The 14,019-nt window shown below is 37.1% G+C and overlaps 1 protein-coding gene across 50 annotated transcripts in view; it reads right to left on the bottom strand.

Annotated features, from left to right (window-relative positions):
• Positions 1 to 14,019, bottom strand: part of Huwe1 (HECT, UBA and WWE domain containing E3 ubiquitin protein ligase 1) — a 130,119-nt gene that overhangs the window by 39,486 nt on the left and 76,614 nt on the right. For all 50 annotated transcript variants that reach the window (XM_087600532.1, XM_087600511.1, XM_087600513.1 and 47 more), the window contains 13 exon segments: positions 13,127 to 13,343; positions 12,679 to 12,801; positions 11,109 to 11,346; positions 10,444 to 10,674; positions 8,052 to 8,174; positions 7,581 to 7,676; positions 6,673 to 6,942; positions 5,947 to 6,099; positions 4,607 to 4,734; positions 4,329 to 4,410; positions 3,313 to 3,489; positions 2,893 to 3,052; positions 1,952 to 2,310 (listed from right to left, as the gene is read on the bottom strand). In XM_087600532.1, coding sequence (XP_087456658.1) covers positions 1,952 to 2,310; positions 2,893 to 3,052; positions 3,313 to 3,489; positions 4,329 to 4,410; positions 4,607 to 4,734; positions 5,947 to 6,099; positions 6,673 to 6,942; positions 7,581 to 7,676; positions 8,052 to 8,174; positions 10,444 to 10,674; positions 11,109 to 11,346; positions 12,679 to 12,801; positions 13,127 to 13,343 — 2,357 coding nt within the window.

Here is a 14,019-nt window from a genome sequence, read left to right as displayed (position 1 = left end):
CTAACCCAATCACAGAAAAACACACATGGTATGCACTCATTGATAAGTGGCTATTAGCCCAAATGCTTGAATTACCCTAGATGCCTAGAACACATGAAACTCAAGACAGATGATCAAAATGTGAATGCTTCACTCCTTCTTTAAAAGGGGAACAAGAATACCCTTGGCAGGGAATAGAGAGGCAAAGATTAAAACAAACACAGAAGGAACACCCATTCAGAGCCTGCCCCACATGTGGCCCATGCATATACAGCCATCCAATTAGACAAGATGGATGAAGCAAAGAAGTGCAGGCTGACAGGAGCCGGATGTAGATCTCTCCCGAGAGACACAGGCAGAATACAGCAAACACAGAGGCGTATGCCAGCAGCAAACCACTGAATTGAGAATAGGACCCCCGTTGAAGGAATCAGAGAAAGAACTGGAAGAGCTTGAAGGGGCTCGAGACCCCATATGTACAACAATGCCAAGCAACCAGAGCTTCCAGGGACTAAGCTACTACCTAAAGACTATACATGGACTGACCCTGGACTCTGACCTCATAGGTAGCAATGAATATCCTAGTAAGAGTACCACTGGAAGGGGAAGCCCTGGGTCCTGCTAAGACTGAACCCCCAGTGAACTAGATTGTTGGGGGGAGGGCAACAAGGGGGTGGAGGATGGGGAGGGGAACACCTATAAAGAAGGGGAGGGGGGAGGGGAATGTTTGCCCGGAAACTGGGAAAGGGAATAACACTCGAAATATATATAAGAAATACTCAAGTTAATAATATTTTTTTAAAAAAGTTTTGTTTTATATGTAAAGCCATTATTTCCACAACTGTCTACCTTTGATATTATAATCTTATTTTCTTAATGTTATCAACAATGTTATATACTTTTGCCTATGCATTTTTTTCATGAGGCAAATCTTTAGCCATAGAATTTATAGATGAAGGAATGGAAAGACTACTGAGCAGTTAAAGAGTATACACTTGCGGATATACTAAATTCAGTTCCCAGAACCCAAGATGACCAAGTTACATCAGGCTACAAATGAAGATCCGTGGGACATGACCTATTCTACTAGACTTTGAGGGCACTGTACTCTTGTGCACATACACACAAATTTTCAGAAAGTTTTTACAAAATACAAAATAATTTCTAGATGAAAAGGCTCTTACTCTGCACTATGAAATTGCCCTACAACGATGTAGCCTTACCAATCATGTATTTTGCTACTGATCTTCTTTTGCTCCCTGTCTCCTTCAATTTAACTTAAGTCTTTCAAAGGTTCCCTTTATCCAATCATGTTCTGTATATAATCATTTTAAATATTTGTGTCTTTTAAAGTCAAAATTCTGTCTATATGTAACTTTTCCTTACCCATTTTCCTCAAATATGCTGCATTAAACAACTGTAAGTCTCCAGATTTTGGACACGTGAGGCAAAACCATAGTGAATGAAGAATAAAAAAAATCTAATATACAACACACAACCTGGTACCATTTTTCTGGTAAGCAAGTGAAAAATATACATATTTTGATTCACTGTGATCCCAAGGAATCCCTAAGGGCGACAATTTTAATAACCGGAACAAAGCCAGGAAGAAAAACAGGTATGGCAATACTAGTTTATCTATGTGTGAAACAAAACAATGTTCCAAGATAGCGATAAAGTACACTAATATTTATATGGTGATTACTTAAGAATTCTGCAAATGTATAAAGGAAGTAAAAGATTTACTGATTAAGATATTTATCTCTTAATGTTTCCTTAATGTAAATATTTTTATACGTTTTTTTATTTCTTCCACTGATATATTCATTCAGTTATAAAATGTAAGAACCTATTTTTTTTGATTTTTACAATGGTTGTTACTTAAAGGTCCATCTATGGCCAACAGACCAAGAACATTAAAGAACAAAACACAAAGATGTAAAGATAGGCATGAGACACAAAAAATACTGACCTTTTCCATTGTATGACGAAGAGTGCAAGGATCCTCAATGATGTGTCTTAAGAGAAGGGTAACTAAGGGGGTAAACCCATTGAAACCTGAGCTCTGGGTCAAATTCAAGATCATTCGGGTACTCTTCAGCTCTGCAAACATCATGGCATATTTGTGGTCTCGAGTGAGCCTCAAACAGAGGCGAAGGGTGGCATGCAAAGTGTCTGGGTCCACAGGGACTCCCAGCATGCTCACACAGGCTCGGATTAGAACGGTCACCATATCTTCTGTCAGGCCCTGGATTAGGATCTCCCCAATTTTTGTTTCTTCTAGGCTTGCATCTTTTTCAGTGTTCGTACTCTCTAGAGCTAAGGGGATATCTACACATTGGAAAAAATAAAGAATGTTTACAGTTTGAGATTTCATGACATACCTCTCCTTCCAAAATAATCAGCCATTACATGGGCTGAAAAACACACCCAATTCTAAGACCAGATACAAAGGTGAGCATAGGAGAAGACCATCTATCTCTTTTTGTCCCAAGTGTTCAGACATATAAAATCATAGTACCTTTAAATTAAACATTTAAATATATTCACAATGAGAGGGCTGGAGATAACAGCTCTGTGAATAAGATCATATACAGATGAATGACTATGGCAGATGACCCACAACTGTCTAAGTCCAGCTTAAAGAGGGACTTGGTACATCTTCTGGCCTCAAAAGGCAATGAATGCACTTAAACATATCCATTCTTTCATACAGTTAAAACTTAAAAAAAAAAAAAAAACCAAAAAACCTAAAAATTAATGCAGGGTAAAAAAAAAAGTGTACACCTGTAATTCCAATAATTTGGATGACAGAGGCAGGACTGTGAATCTGAGAGCAGTTTGGACTATATATAGCAACAGCGACCACTTGAAGGAAAGGGGGGGGGGGGAATCTAAAACGTAAGGACATACCATTGCCTTTATTTTCTTTACGTTTGATATCGGTCTCCTTGCTTTCTTCCAGTGTCTTCTCTAGTTCCTGTCCATTGCTGCTTTTTGAGTTCTTACTCAGTCTTGGCACCCTGAGGAGAGTTAGCATCACAGGACGTCGGTTTCCTGTTTCTTCATTAACCTAGGAATTCAGACAAAACAAAACTGGATTTAGAAGTAGACATCCTACAACATCTTAACCTGACAGGAGTGGTTTAGAAAAAATAAAGAAAATGCATACCCTCTATCAATAAAGTTTACACTAGGGGGTTGGGGATTTAGCTCAGTGGTAGAGCGCTTGCCTAGCAAGCACAAGGCCCTGGGTTCGGTCCCCAGCTCCGGAAAAAAAAAAAAAAAAAAAAGAACAGTAAATAAATTTTACACTATATGTTGAACATGTACCTGCACCATTGTAGTGAACTGAACAGTGTATCTTCGTCGGCCTGCAGTGAATCTTACACTTGTTTCTCCAGATTTCCAGGCAGAATCAATGGTGCTGTTGTTGCTAGCACTGTAACTACACCAACGCCCAGAGCGGTCATCAAACCAGCGCCAGTTGTTGCTGTTGGACTGTAGGTACTAAATAAAATGCAAATACATAAAGTATCTTCAATTGTCAAAATAACCAGCAGCTATCAGTAGACAACTGTTTAAAACTAATGCAGAAAAAAATGCATTGGACATTTAATACACTAAGAGGCTTTTCTATATCTATCTTTTTATTTCTTGGTATTTTTCCAAGCCAAAAAACCCAGTCAATTTCCTTATCTTAACACCATATTCTTCCTTTTGTTTTAAATTGTCTTTGCAATATCATGAGATATATAAGGAACAAAGTATGTTGCTAGGAACTTACTGAGATATTATGGAGTACTATTAATCTTTGTTTTAAGAAAATATTTCTAGAGGGACTGCAGTTTTTTTCTAAGTAGTCTAAGAACATACTGATTCACTAAGGCCTTTACCATGATAGTAATAATAGTAGTAGTAGTAGTAGTAGTAGTAGTAGTAGTAGTAGTAGTAGTAGTAGTAGTATTATAGTAGCAGCAGTAATATGAACTCTTCATTTAAAAGAGAAACCCAACTAATGAATGAAATCCCTCAAGAGTTGTATTTTGGTAGGATGATTTTTACATCTGATCTTTAAGTTTCTTCTGCTCGTTTCTTGCCTCAAGGAATGAAATGGCCATGTAAAATCACAGACATAGGGCTGGAGAGATGGCTTAGCCTTTAATAGCACTCACTGACTGCTCGTCCAGAGGTCCTGAGTCCAATCCCCAGCAACCACATGGTGGCTCACAACCATCTGTAATGGGATCTGATGCCCTCTTCTGGTGTGTCTGAAGACAGCAACAGTGTACCCGCATACAAGAAATAAATAAAAAAAAGCAACAACACAGGCATAGTGCTTCACATACCTTAGTCATTTGAGCCCTTCTCTTTGATGAGATGGCAGTCTTTTCATAAAAATCAATAAGAAGCAACACTGGGGTGATCCACCTAAAAAGAAATTATTTAATGTAAAGCCAGAAAACTACACAAATTAGGAAACTGTCAGGTATTTTACAGTTGTTTCACAATAAACACCTCAAAATTTATTTTATATATGCTTCAGGAAAGTGATTCAGACCCTAAACTCAAGGTCCAAGTCTCAGAGAAACAGAAGTGAAACCAGGATAAATGAGGAGCCACTCACTTTGGGGTCTGGACTTCCTTTTGCTCTTTGGCAGCCTGTAGGCAGGGCTGAACCACTTCTAAGAGCTTGATTAGGACATTAAGAATGCCACTTGATTCAACCACCCAGGCACAAGGTAGCTTCAACTCCTAATTTAAAAAGGCACAAACACAAGTTAACACAGAAATAATTGAAAGCAAATTCTATTTATAACCTATGAACTGAGCTATGTGACCTCAGATGAGTTACTTTAGTTTTCTATATTTTGGTTTCCTCATGAGTTAAGAGAAGTTATATCTACCTCCGGAGTCATTGTAATGATCAAACATGGTGTCAGGCATGATAATGTGTGTTTAATGTAGAAATGGTTTCTTAATAGTCACCTAGGCTGCACACTCTTTTTGTTTGTTTTTTCAAGCCACGGTTTCTCTATATAACCCTGACTGTCCTAGAATTAGCTTTATAGACAGGGCTGGCCTCAAAAACTTTGCCTGCCTCTGCCTCCCAAGAGCTAGGGTTAAAGGCATGCATCACCACCACTACCACTCAGTGGCTTTGCGGTCTTAATAACATTTATATTGAAAAGTTTTTGATTGATAAGGAAGCAATACAATATTCCAAGGAAACTAAGAAAATAAGGATTCTCAACAGGGGTATTATTGAAGTGTTGCTTTTAAACAGAAAACCATTTTAAGTAATAATAGGTAGTCATTTAGAAAAAAATGTATATATACATACATACACACATGATATAGGGAAATAATTATAACAATATTAATTATTTAAATGAAAAGACTAGAAGAAAAAAAATCTGTAATTCTTAAATGAGATCCTATAACCGACTTTTTAGTTCTTTATTTTCTCATTTTTATCTATTCTTAAAGCATTATAAAAAAAATTTAACTCTTCAGCTGGGCAGTGGTGATGCACATCTTTTAATGCCAGTGCTTGGAAGGCAGAGGCAGGTGGATTTCTGTGAATTCAAGGACAGTCTGGTCTACAGGATTATTTCCAGGACAGCCAAGGCTAGACAAAGAAATTCCCTTCTAGAATGTTATCTGACCTGGTGTGTACTGCTTTTACACATGTAGTACATACTCAAAGACAGAAACTTACCATTATCTTCTGACTCAACACTTGTTTTAAAAAGCACTTCTTGCACTATTCAGAGGTGATATATATCACTTTCCCAACATAGAACCTTCTATCCCACACTTGATTATACACATTTTAGTCTATTAGGAGAGTGTGGACTCATGTGAAATACATGGATCACACTTTGTACTTTTCTCCAGTTAAATGTATTGCTAAGTACTGGGTAATTCTCAGTAAGTGAATTATGGAGGCAAAGGATCTGTTACCTCAAAAAGTAGTGTTAAAAGCAAGATTCTAGTAGCCAAATTGGAGGCCTGTGGCAGGGTAGCCATCTGACTGATCCATTCTGAAACTGTTTTTGTGTCACTTGTTGTTAGAGGAAGGGCGGCTTTGATCAATACATCAGCAGCTTCCCAAACCTAAAAAGGCAGAAAAATGGCCAAGTCATGTACATACAGAGTATCCCAAAGTCTTGTGCAAATATTAAAAACTTTAAACATATTCCTTCTAACCTAAAAATAATTTGTATAAGCATACATTCCAGTAAAAGATGGTATAGCTAGTTTTCTTTATGATTTATCTACCTATTTATAAAAAACTTATGCTTTGACTAGCTGCACAGAAGAAACAGACACTTGACTTCAAAAAGACAATTTCTAGTCTAGTCTAGTGCAGTGTGTTCCATGTTTCTAGTTTTTGCCAGCTATAGGTGCCATAGTAAGCTTTAGCAATATAATTGTCATTCAGCTCTTTCTGTTCCTGTCCCCTCACACATTGATTCATTTTTTTACCTTCTGGAGACTATTTTTTTTTGTGTGTGTGAAATAAATAAATTGTGGAAGACAACCATGTAGACCTAGATTGCAACCAAAAGAATTCAAACCCAGAATATAAACATATGTAGAATGCAAAGCTTTCCAGAAATGAAGTTTTGACAGATGACATGAAAACAACCCTAAATACTCTCAAATTTTGGTACTTTGAGAACTTACCTGGTTGACAACCTGCTTCAGAATCATATCACGATAGTCAGCTCCATTACGTTTGATGGCTGTCATGATCAGATCACAAACGCGGTACACTGTATCAGGCAACTCATCAAGAAGATGGAAGCAGCCTGGTAACATTGTATCTGTGAAAGTGTGGAGCTCATCTTGTTCCAATGGATCAGCATCTTGAAACTTCTCTAGACATTTAGCTTCTTCCTCTTCTTGTTTTTCTCGAGCTTTACGTTCTTCTTCCTCCTTCCGGCAAGCAACTTCCTGGAGGAAGAAAAGGAAGTGGGATAATATATGCCAGACTTGTAAAGGATAAAAAAATTAAGTACCAGACCGAGTGTTTGGCTATCACCTATGTTCTCAAACGAGCATGGCAATGAATATAACAATAGCTAAAAAGATTAATAATGGAAGATAGGGAAAACAGACTAAGAGCACCAAAAAGCATTGTCAGTTGAAATTTACAACATCCTATGTGCTACACTATGCTCCAGAAAACTCATTTTTAGACCCTATCCAATGTTTCCTTCCAGTGTGGTAAATTTAAGTACCCAGGAATACATAACTATGTTCAGACTAATGGTTACCACTATTTCCATTTTGGGTTTTTTTTTTTTTTTTTGGTTTTTTTTTTCGGAGCTGGGGACCGAACCCAGGGCCTTGTGCTTCCTAGGTAAGCGCTCTACCACTGAGCTAAATCCCCAGCCCCTCCATTTTGGGTTTTATTGACAAGGAATACTAATGCTTCATTTGGATCATCTACAGCTTCATTCTGGTTGACAAAAGGAGCTTAAGGGTAGACCAAAAGGTTGAGATGAATGAGTATTCACTTCCCTGACTTTTCCTACCATTGTACAGTGATTAATGGGTCAAGATACTTTTGAATGCTAGACTTTAGTTACCTCAGGTGACTCTGCCCTTTGATCCATTGGAATATCCTGTCCCAGAGACATAGCAATTGCTCTCATCATCTGGTCCTCTTCTGACATGCTAAGATCCTATATAGTAACAGAGAATTCAATAAATATTCAAATCTCCAAACAAGAAAACCTACATAAGCAAACCCATCACATAAGGAAAGCGAATGAGTCTGGAATGTTGCTCTCTTTAATTAAATCAAAGTAAGGGTTATGTGGGTACAACTCAAAGGACAACTGGGAAAATTACAATGAAAACTAAGTATAGAAAGAGTTCTGCAAGCAAAGCATACAAAAGAAAATGCAGCATGGTTAGGTAATAGAAGTTTCTAGTAGTATATACTGAAGCTTGCAGAGTTAGTATGAGTATATGAAGCATTGGCACAGGACATGGAAAAAAAAAGAGTAAAAAAAAAAAAAAGAGTAAAATGTTAAGATTTTTCTGTGTCTACTCACCCGAACAACTCCTCCTATGATCGGAGGAGGGTGGGTTAAAAGATACTCTGTTGCTTGTTCCATTGTACTGGTATTCAACAGTGCCTCCATGGCATGTTCTCTTGTGAAACCCATGTCCATGAGCTATATAACAAAACAAAACAAAACAAAAACAAAAAACCAAAACAAAACAAACAAAAAAAACCAAGAGCCCAAAACCACATTAACAGAGAAATAAAAAAAAATACAAAAATCATGTAACAACTTAAGTTTATATGAACTAACAGTACTTAAAAGTCAGGGCAGTAATTTATTATCAATGTTCCTTTCCGTTTGGTAGTTACATAGTATTGAAGCATTAAAGTTGCTTATTAAAGAACCAATATACTTCTCAATTTCATAGTCTCAAAATGGAGGCCAGGGTAGATGATTACTCTCATTAAAAAAACTTGAGATACACAGAAGTATAAATAGGTACCTATTTTCTGAATTAGAAACTTGTAACAACAGAAAATCTATTTACAAAACTCATCAAGGATTTCACTTATCAGGAAATAATTGTGAGATGTACCTAAGAGTTTGTATATAAAAAAACTATACCATAGCACCCACCTAAAAGAAAATTAAAAGAACAATTTTCTGAATGAGAATACAATTATAATCTCAAACTTCCTAAATATGAGCTTATTTTTATAATAAAAAGTAGTAATGCATATATATAAGACAGATCTGAATAAAAAAAAAAACCTTCACACTTAAAAACTTGAGGAAGGCAAATGCCAAGTACCTAGCATGAGTGGAAAACGCTGCTCACAGAAAACATAGATCATTAAATGAAAATCTTAGTGCCAGGCATGGAATACGTATTATTCAAGGAGCCCCCCAGTGTCCCTTTAAATAGCACAAGTAATTACCTTTGTTTTTGGTTGCCAATGATTAGCTAGGTTGTTAAGACCCCATTGCTGAACATAAAACACACTTTGGTTATAGGACACAGAGAAATCAAATTATAATGGAGCTAGAATATGTTTTGTTGCTGCCTAGCTTTCACAGTGCCAGAAACTGCTATGTAGGTCACTTGGGGAGAAAAGTAATTAATAGACTTACCCGGCTGTGAATCCAGGCATGCTACAATACAAACCCCATGCAATGGTGGCATGATTATTATGGAGGTTAACTAACTGCTTCCTCATTGGATTTGAGGACTGGTCCACAGGAGGGAATTCATGCCTGGATGCCTGGTATTGTATACCTGGTTAAAAGCCCATGGCTGAGAAAATCATGTTGTTAAGCTGCCTTTTAAATGTTTATACCTATAGATTAGTGTTGCATTCAGCCTTTATCAGTAGTTTCTTTTTTGCTGTAGGCAATAGTTAACGCAGAGACTTTTACTCCAAGTATTGAGAATAAGTAACTTCAAGTGCTCAGCCCATATTAAACCCACCCTCCAAAGGCTCAGGGAGTATGGCGAAAGAGGGATCAGAAAGATCTTAAGATGAAAGATGAAATGGAATGCTTCTCAAATGCTGCTTTCTGGACATGCATGGCCCTTGCACTCATGAACTCACAATTAGTTTTAGTTACCTGAACATGATGAAGCCAATGAACATTCAACTAAGGATGGTGAGGGGTTCACAAAGCCCCACCTCTAGCTGAGGAGCTATTGATAGTTTGTGGCTGCTGGGGAAGAGAGAGTAATTCAGGGTCTGGCAACTGTTAAGCTTTCTATGTACCAGTGGATGGCCATATACCTACATACATACGGTCAGCATTAACTGGACTCAGTGGGTTATTAAAAAAAGACTAGAACATGGAGGTAGGAGGGAAATGGATTGGGGAGACTTAGGAAGGAGGTTGGAGGGGTAGCTATGATTAAAGTACATGTATACAATTTTTTTAACTAAAAGAGTAAAAAAAAATGAGAAAACAATGTTAAAGTGTTCTTTGAAACTTCCCCCTTTTGGTCTTTATTTTTCAAAATTCTGTATTTTAAGGTCATACAGGTTTAACAAAAAGTTTTCAAAAATCTTTTACTGGAGAATATATTTAATCATAATAGTTTGCCTTATTGTTTAACTAGAAAGTAGTTGGTAGTACTGCCAAAAATTTTCTTTGCAGGTTCCTGAAAATGTAATTAATGTGCTTATGAAAATGCAAATGTTTCTTGCACATAGTTAGTACTGGGACCACATCTTTTACCTTTCTCCTCAGTATGAAATCAAATGCTTTGAGAAAATAAGAACCAAGGACTCAGTGGTATGAAAACTTAGAAAATATACAAGCAAGATAGGTGGCAAATAACTCTCAGAGTTTGAAGTCAGTCTTGCCTAAAGTGAGGTTAAAAAACAAATTATGAGCATTAGATTCTATAAGATAAAAGAGTCATTCTTGGACTCTGAGGCTAGCACTCTACCTGTTGTAGCTGTTGCTGGTTGACTTGAGGTTCTCTGCGCGAGCCACCTTCTTCCTGGCCTGCTTCTTCTTCCCCTCGAGATCCTTCCTTCTCTTTGCTCAGTCTTTCTCGAATCACAGGTTCCCCTCGGAGAATGTGGCACAGAATGGCCAGCATAGACTCAGCCATTCGTCCCCCATATACTTTAAGGGGTTTCCGGTTCCACAGGTTCTTGATACAAGTAAAGGCTGCCTGTAAGCCATTTGAAAAGTGTATGATGACTTTCCTAATCAACTCAAATCCTCAGAAGGAAAATAAAAGATTCATAGACACACCCCTTCCACAATGAGTCAGTTCCAACATTACAACCATGACCAACAAGTTAGACTGGTACTAAGATGGTTTAACAAAGTACAGTAGGTATGGTGGGTTGGGAGCATTTAATTCATCAAGAATAACCAATAAGAAGAATATACTTCATGTTTATAGCAGGAAAACTAAGGCTTTATTCCTCTTTGTAAAAAAAAAAAATAAATAAATAAAAAAAAGAAAGACTAAAACCTTATATGGAAACCATATCCATTTGTTTTTCAAAAATCACATATGGACAGAGCTCAGTGACAACTATTTAGTTAGCATGAGAATTTTTTTCCCTTTTGGTTGTAAAAAAAATGTATAATACTTACTTTTTGGGTTACTACAAGGAAGCGAAGGGCACTAAATTGTGGAAAGCTCTGGACCCCTCCAGGCAATTTGGCAGGCAACGAATGTGGAGATTCAAGCACCGTAGTGGGATTTACCATCTTTTCTACAAGCATAAGCCAGGCATCTAGGAATTCTCCTGTGCCATCAGGTAAGTCTGAATGTTCCAATCCCTCAGAAACGGGAACTTTTCCTCCCATGGATAGAGCCCAGTTGAACGTTCTAAATTCAAGTAAGACAAAACATGTGAAGAGTATTAACTAGTATATTACGGTGAAAGATCACTACTACACTGGTACCCTATTTTTTGTCCTCCTGGTATACAATCTTTTTTTTTAGGTTATAACTTTTACTTCTTCCTTCCCTCTCCTCACTCTAATAACTCCCATATACTACTCCTTGCTCTTTCAAATTCATGGCCTCTTTTTTTCATTGCTACATGAATGCATATACATGTATACTCATACATATATATACATATCATGTCCAATCTGGATAATGCTACTTGTATGTATATTTTCACGGCTGACTATTTATGCTCTTCCCTTGAGAAGACGCTCTCCTACTCTCAGCATTCCTTACTTGCCTGTATAGATCTTTGTGTGGGTTTGAGTTCTTGAGGCCTTCTCCCACTTTGGAATGTCTATTGTTGTTTTCTCTGTTCAGTTCATGTATAGGCTGACAGGCTGCTGAGACTTTATGGGTACAGCTTGACATTACTAGAACACACAGTCTCATATCAAAGTCCCTGGTCTTCTGGCTCTTACAATTTTTCTACTCCTTGTTCTACAATCTTCCCTGAGTTTTAGGTACAGAATTATTTTGTAGATGTATCAGATAGGACTAGGCTCCACAACTCTGCATTTTGAGGGGTTGTGGTTTTCTGAAACAGTCTTACGTAATGCAGAAGAAACTTTCCTTGATGAGGGGTGAGGACTACATATATTGAGTTAGGCTCAGAAGAAGCAGTTATAACTTTTAACATGCCATTTACAAATGTTTTCAAGACTGAAAATATCCACTCAAACTGACTAAGTTTATCTTAAAATGTTTTAGCCATGTTTTGGCCAAGCCAAGTAAAAAACAACAACCAAATTTACTGTACTGAAAGAAACAAAATTAGATTTACTCTTCTAAAATGTATTATGAAGGGAAAGCCAAATATAAAAAAAAACAGATTCTTTATACACTTATGCACACACTTTTTTTTTTTACTTTAGTGAGTATTTGCAAATGTGTGATTATCAACAAGGAAGAGGGATTCAGATTCCCTAGAATGAAAGTTACAGGTGGTTGTAAGATGCCAAATAAAACTTGGGTCCCCTGAAAAGCTGCAGGTCCTCTTCTCTGTCCACCCATCTCTCTAGCAGAAAAGCAGACTCTTACTTCAGAGGGAATTACATGGCTTGGTCATGAAACACAAAACGACACAACAGCTCTCTCTATATATCCTACCAGCACAGGATAAATGACTTAGAAAGCTGTGAGCAGGTAAGCCACATAGGAAAGATCAAAGTACAAGAAACGATTCTTTGTGAAGCAAATAATCCTTACTCAAAAAGAGCATTGTGACCACCAGAGCAGAGAAATTTCTGCAGCATAAGATGGTAAGGATACTTTCTCTCATCAAAGAGCATTGGAGAGGTGAATCCAACTGAACAGATGAAGAATGTCAGTCTAAAAAGAAAAAAAAAACATTTCTAAGATACACACAAAAGCAACAGGAAATTGAGAGAAGAAGTCAAAAGGAAAATTATTTAGGTGAAGGATTATTTAGGCACTGCAGTGTTACTTGCCACCCAATTAAGATTTAAAAGCTTACTGAAATGCAATTTAACAATAAACCCTTTAGAAAGTTCCATGTTCTATACTAAGTACAATAAAAACACTTCATAAGGAATAAAGGGAAAATATGGGACTCATATTTTCCTCAGTAGAATAGGAACAAACACATCATTTTTATAGCCACTTTCTACTCCCTGCACCTAAAATAGGAACTCACCTGAAGCGGGGAGTAGGTGTATATGGAGGGGGCTGCCATGATAAGCCTTTTGTGAGTAGCTTAGTGAGGGCTGAAGCTGTTGATCTAGCAGCAGGTGTTGGTGCAGTGGTGGTACTGGCAGCATGATGGCTCCTTCTTTGGCGGACAGGAGAACCCACACACAGTTTAACAAGGAGTCCAAAGAGTTCAGCAAGCGCTCGGCCTAATCTGGAAGAAGCTGAAATCCAGAAGGTAGTTTAATTCTATAAAATATTGAAACAATTTTACAACATCACAACTATGTGCCTCAGAGTTTAATAGCAGTAAGTTATATTACCATTATCATTATTTTTATAGTATGTCTACAGTTCAGAGGATACCACTGAGAAGTCTACTCTCTCCCTGTACCTTTACATGGGCTATGGGATTACAGGAAATATGCTGTCACATGTGACTTTCCATCTGGGTGTTGGAAACCTGAACTTGGGACTCTCATTTACAAACAGCAGTCACTTTAGTCATCTCACTAGCCCATTTCCCTTTATATGTAAATTTACACAAAATACATACACATGCAAGCATACATAGAACACAGGTTATAAATAAAAATTTAAATGATGTAATATATATTATATATAAATATGAATGGAATAGAACCTGTATGTTCTATTTATATTGGTCTTAAACATCACACTCAAAACCTAGTGAGATGAGCTATCTATATGAAAAGAAGTTATTCATCTTTCTATTCTACATAAATTCACAGGGCATAATTTTAATTATGGAACAGGCTACTGCCTGGATGGAAGTTCTGGCAGACTCAGAATCTAAAAACTTAATAGGAAAATGTAACCAAGCATTGTTTCTCAATATTGCTCATACATGAACAGATAATGAAGCAAATCAAAAGTACG

Source organism: Rattus norvegicus, chromosome X (genome assembly GCF_021556685.1).
Source record: "Rattus norvegicus strain SHRSP/BbbUtx chromosome X, alternate assembly SHRSP_T2T, whole genome shotgun sequence".
Lineage (NCBI taxonomy): Eukaryota > Metazoa > Chordata > Mammalia > Rodentia > Muridae > Rattus > Rattus norvegicus.
This window is presented reverse-complemented; position numbering and strand designations above follow the sequence as displayed.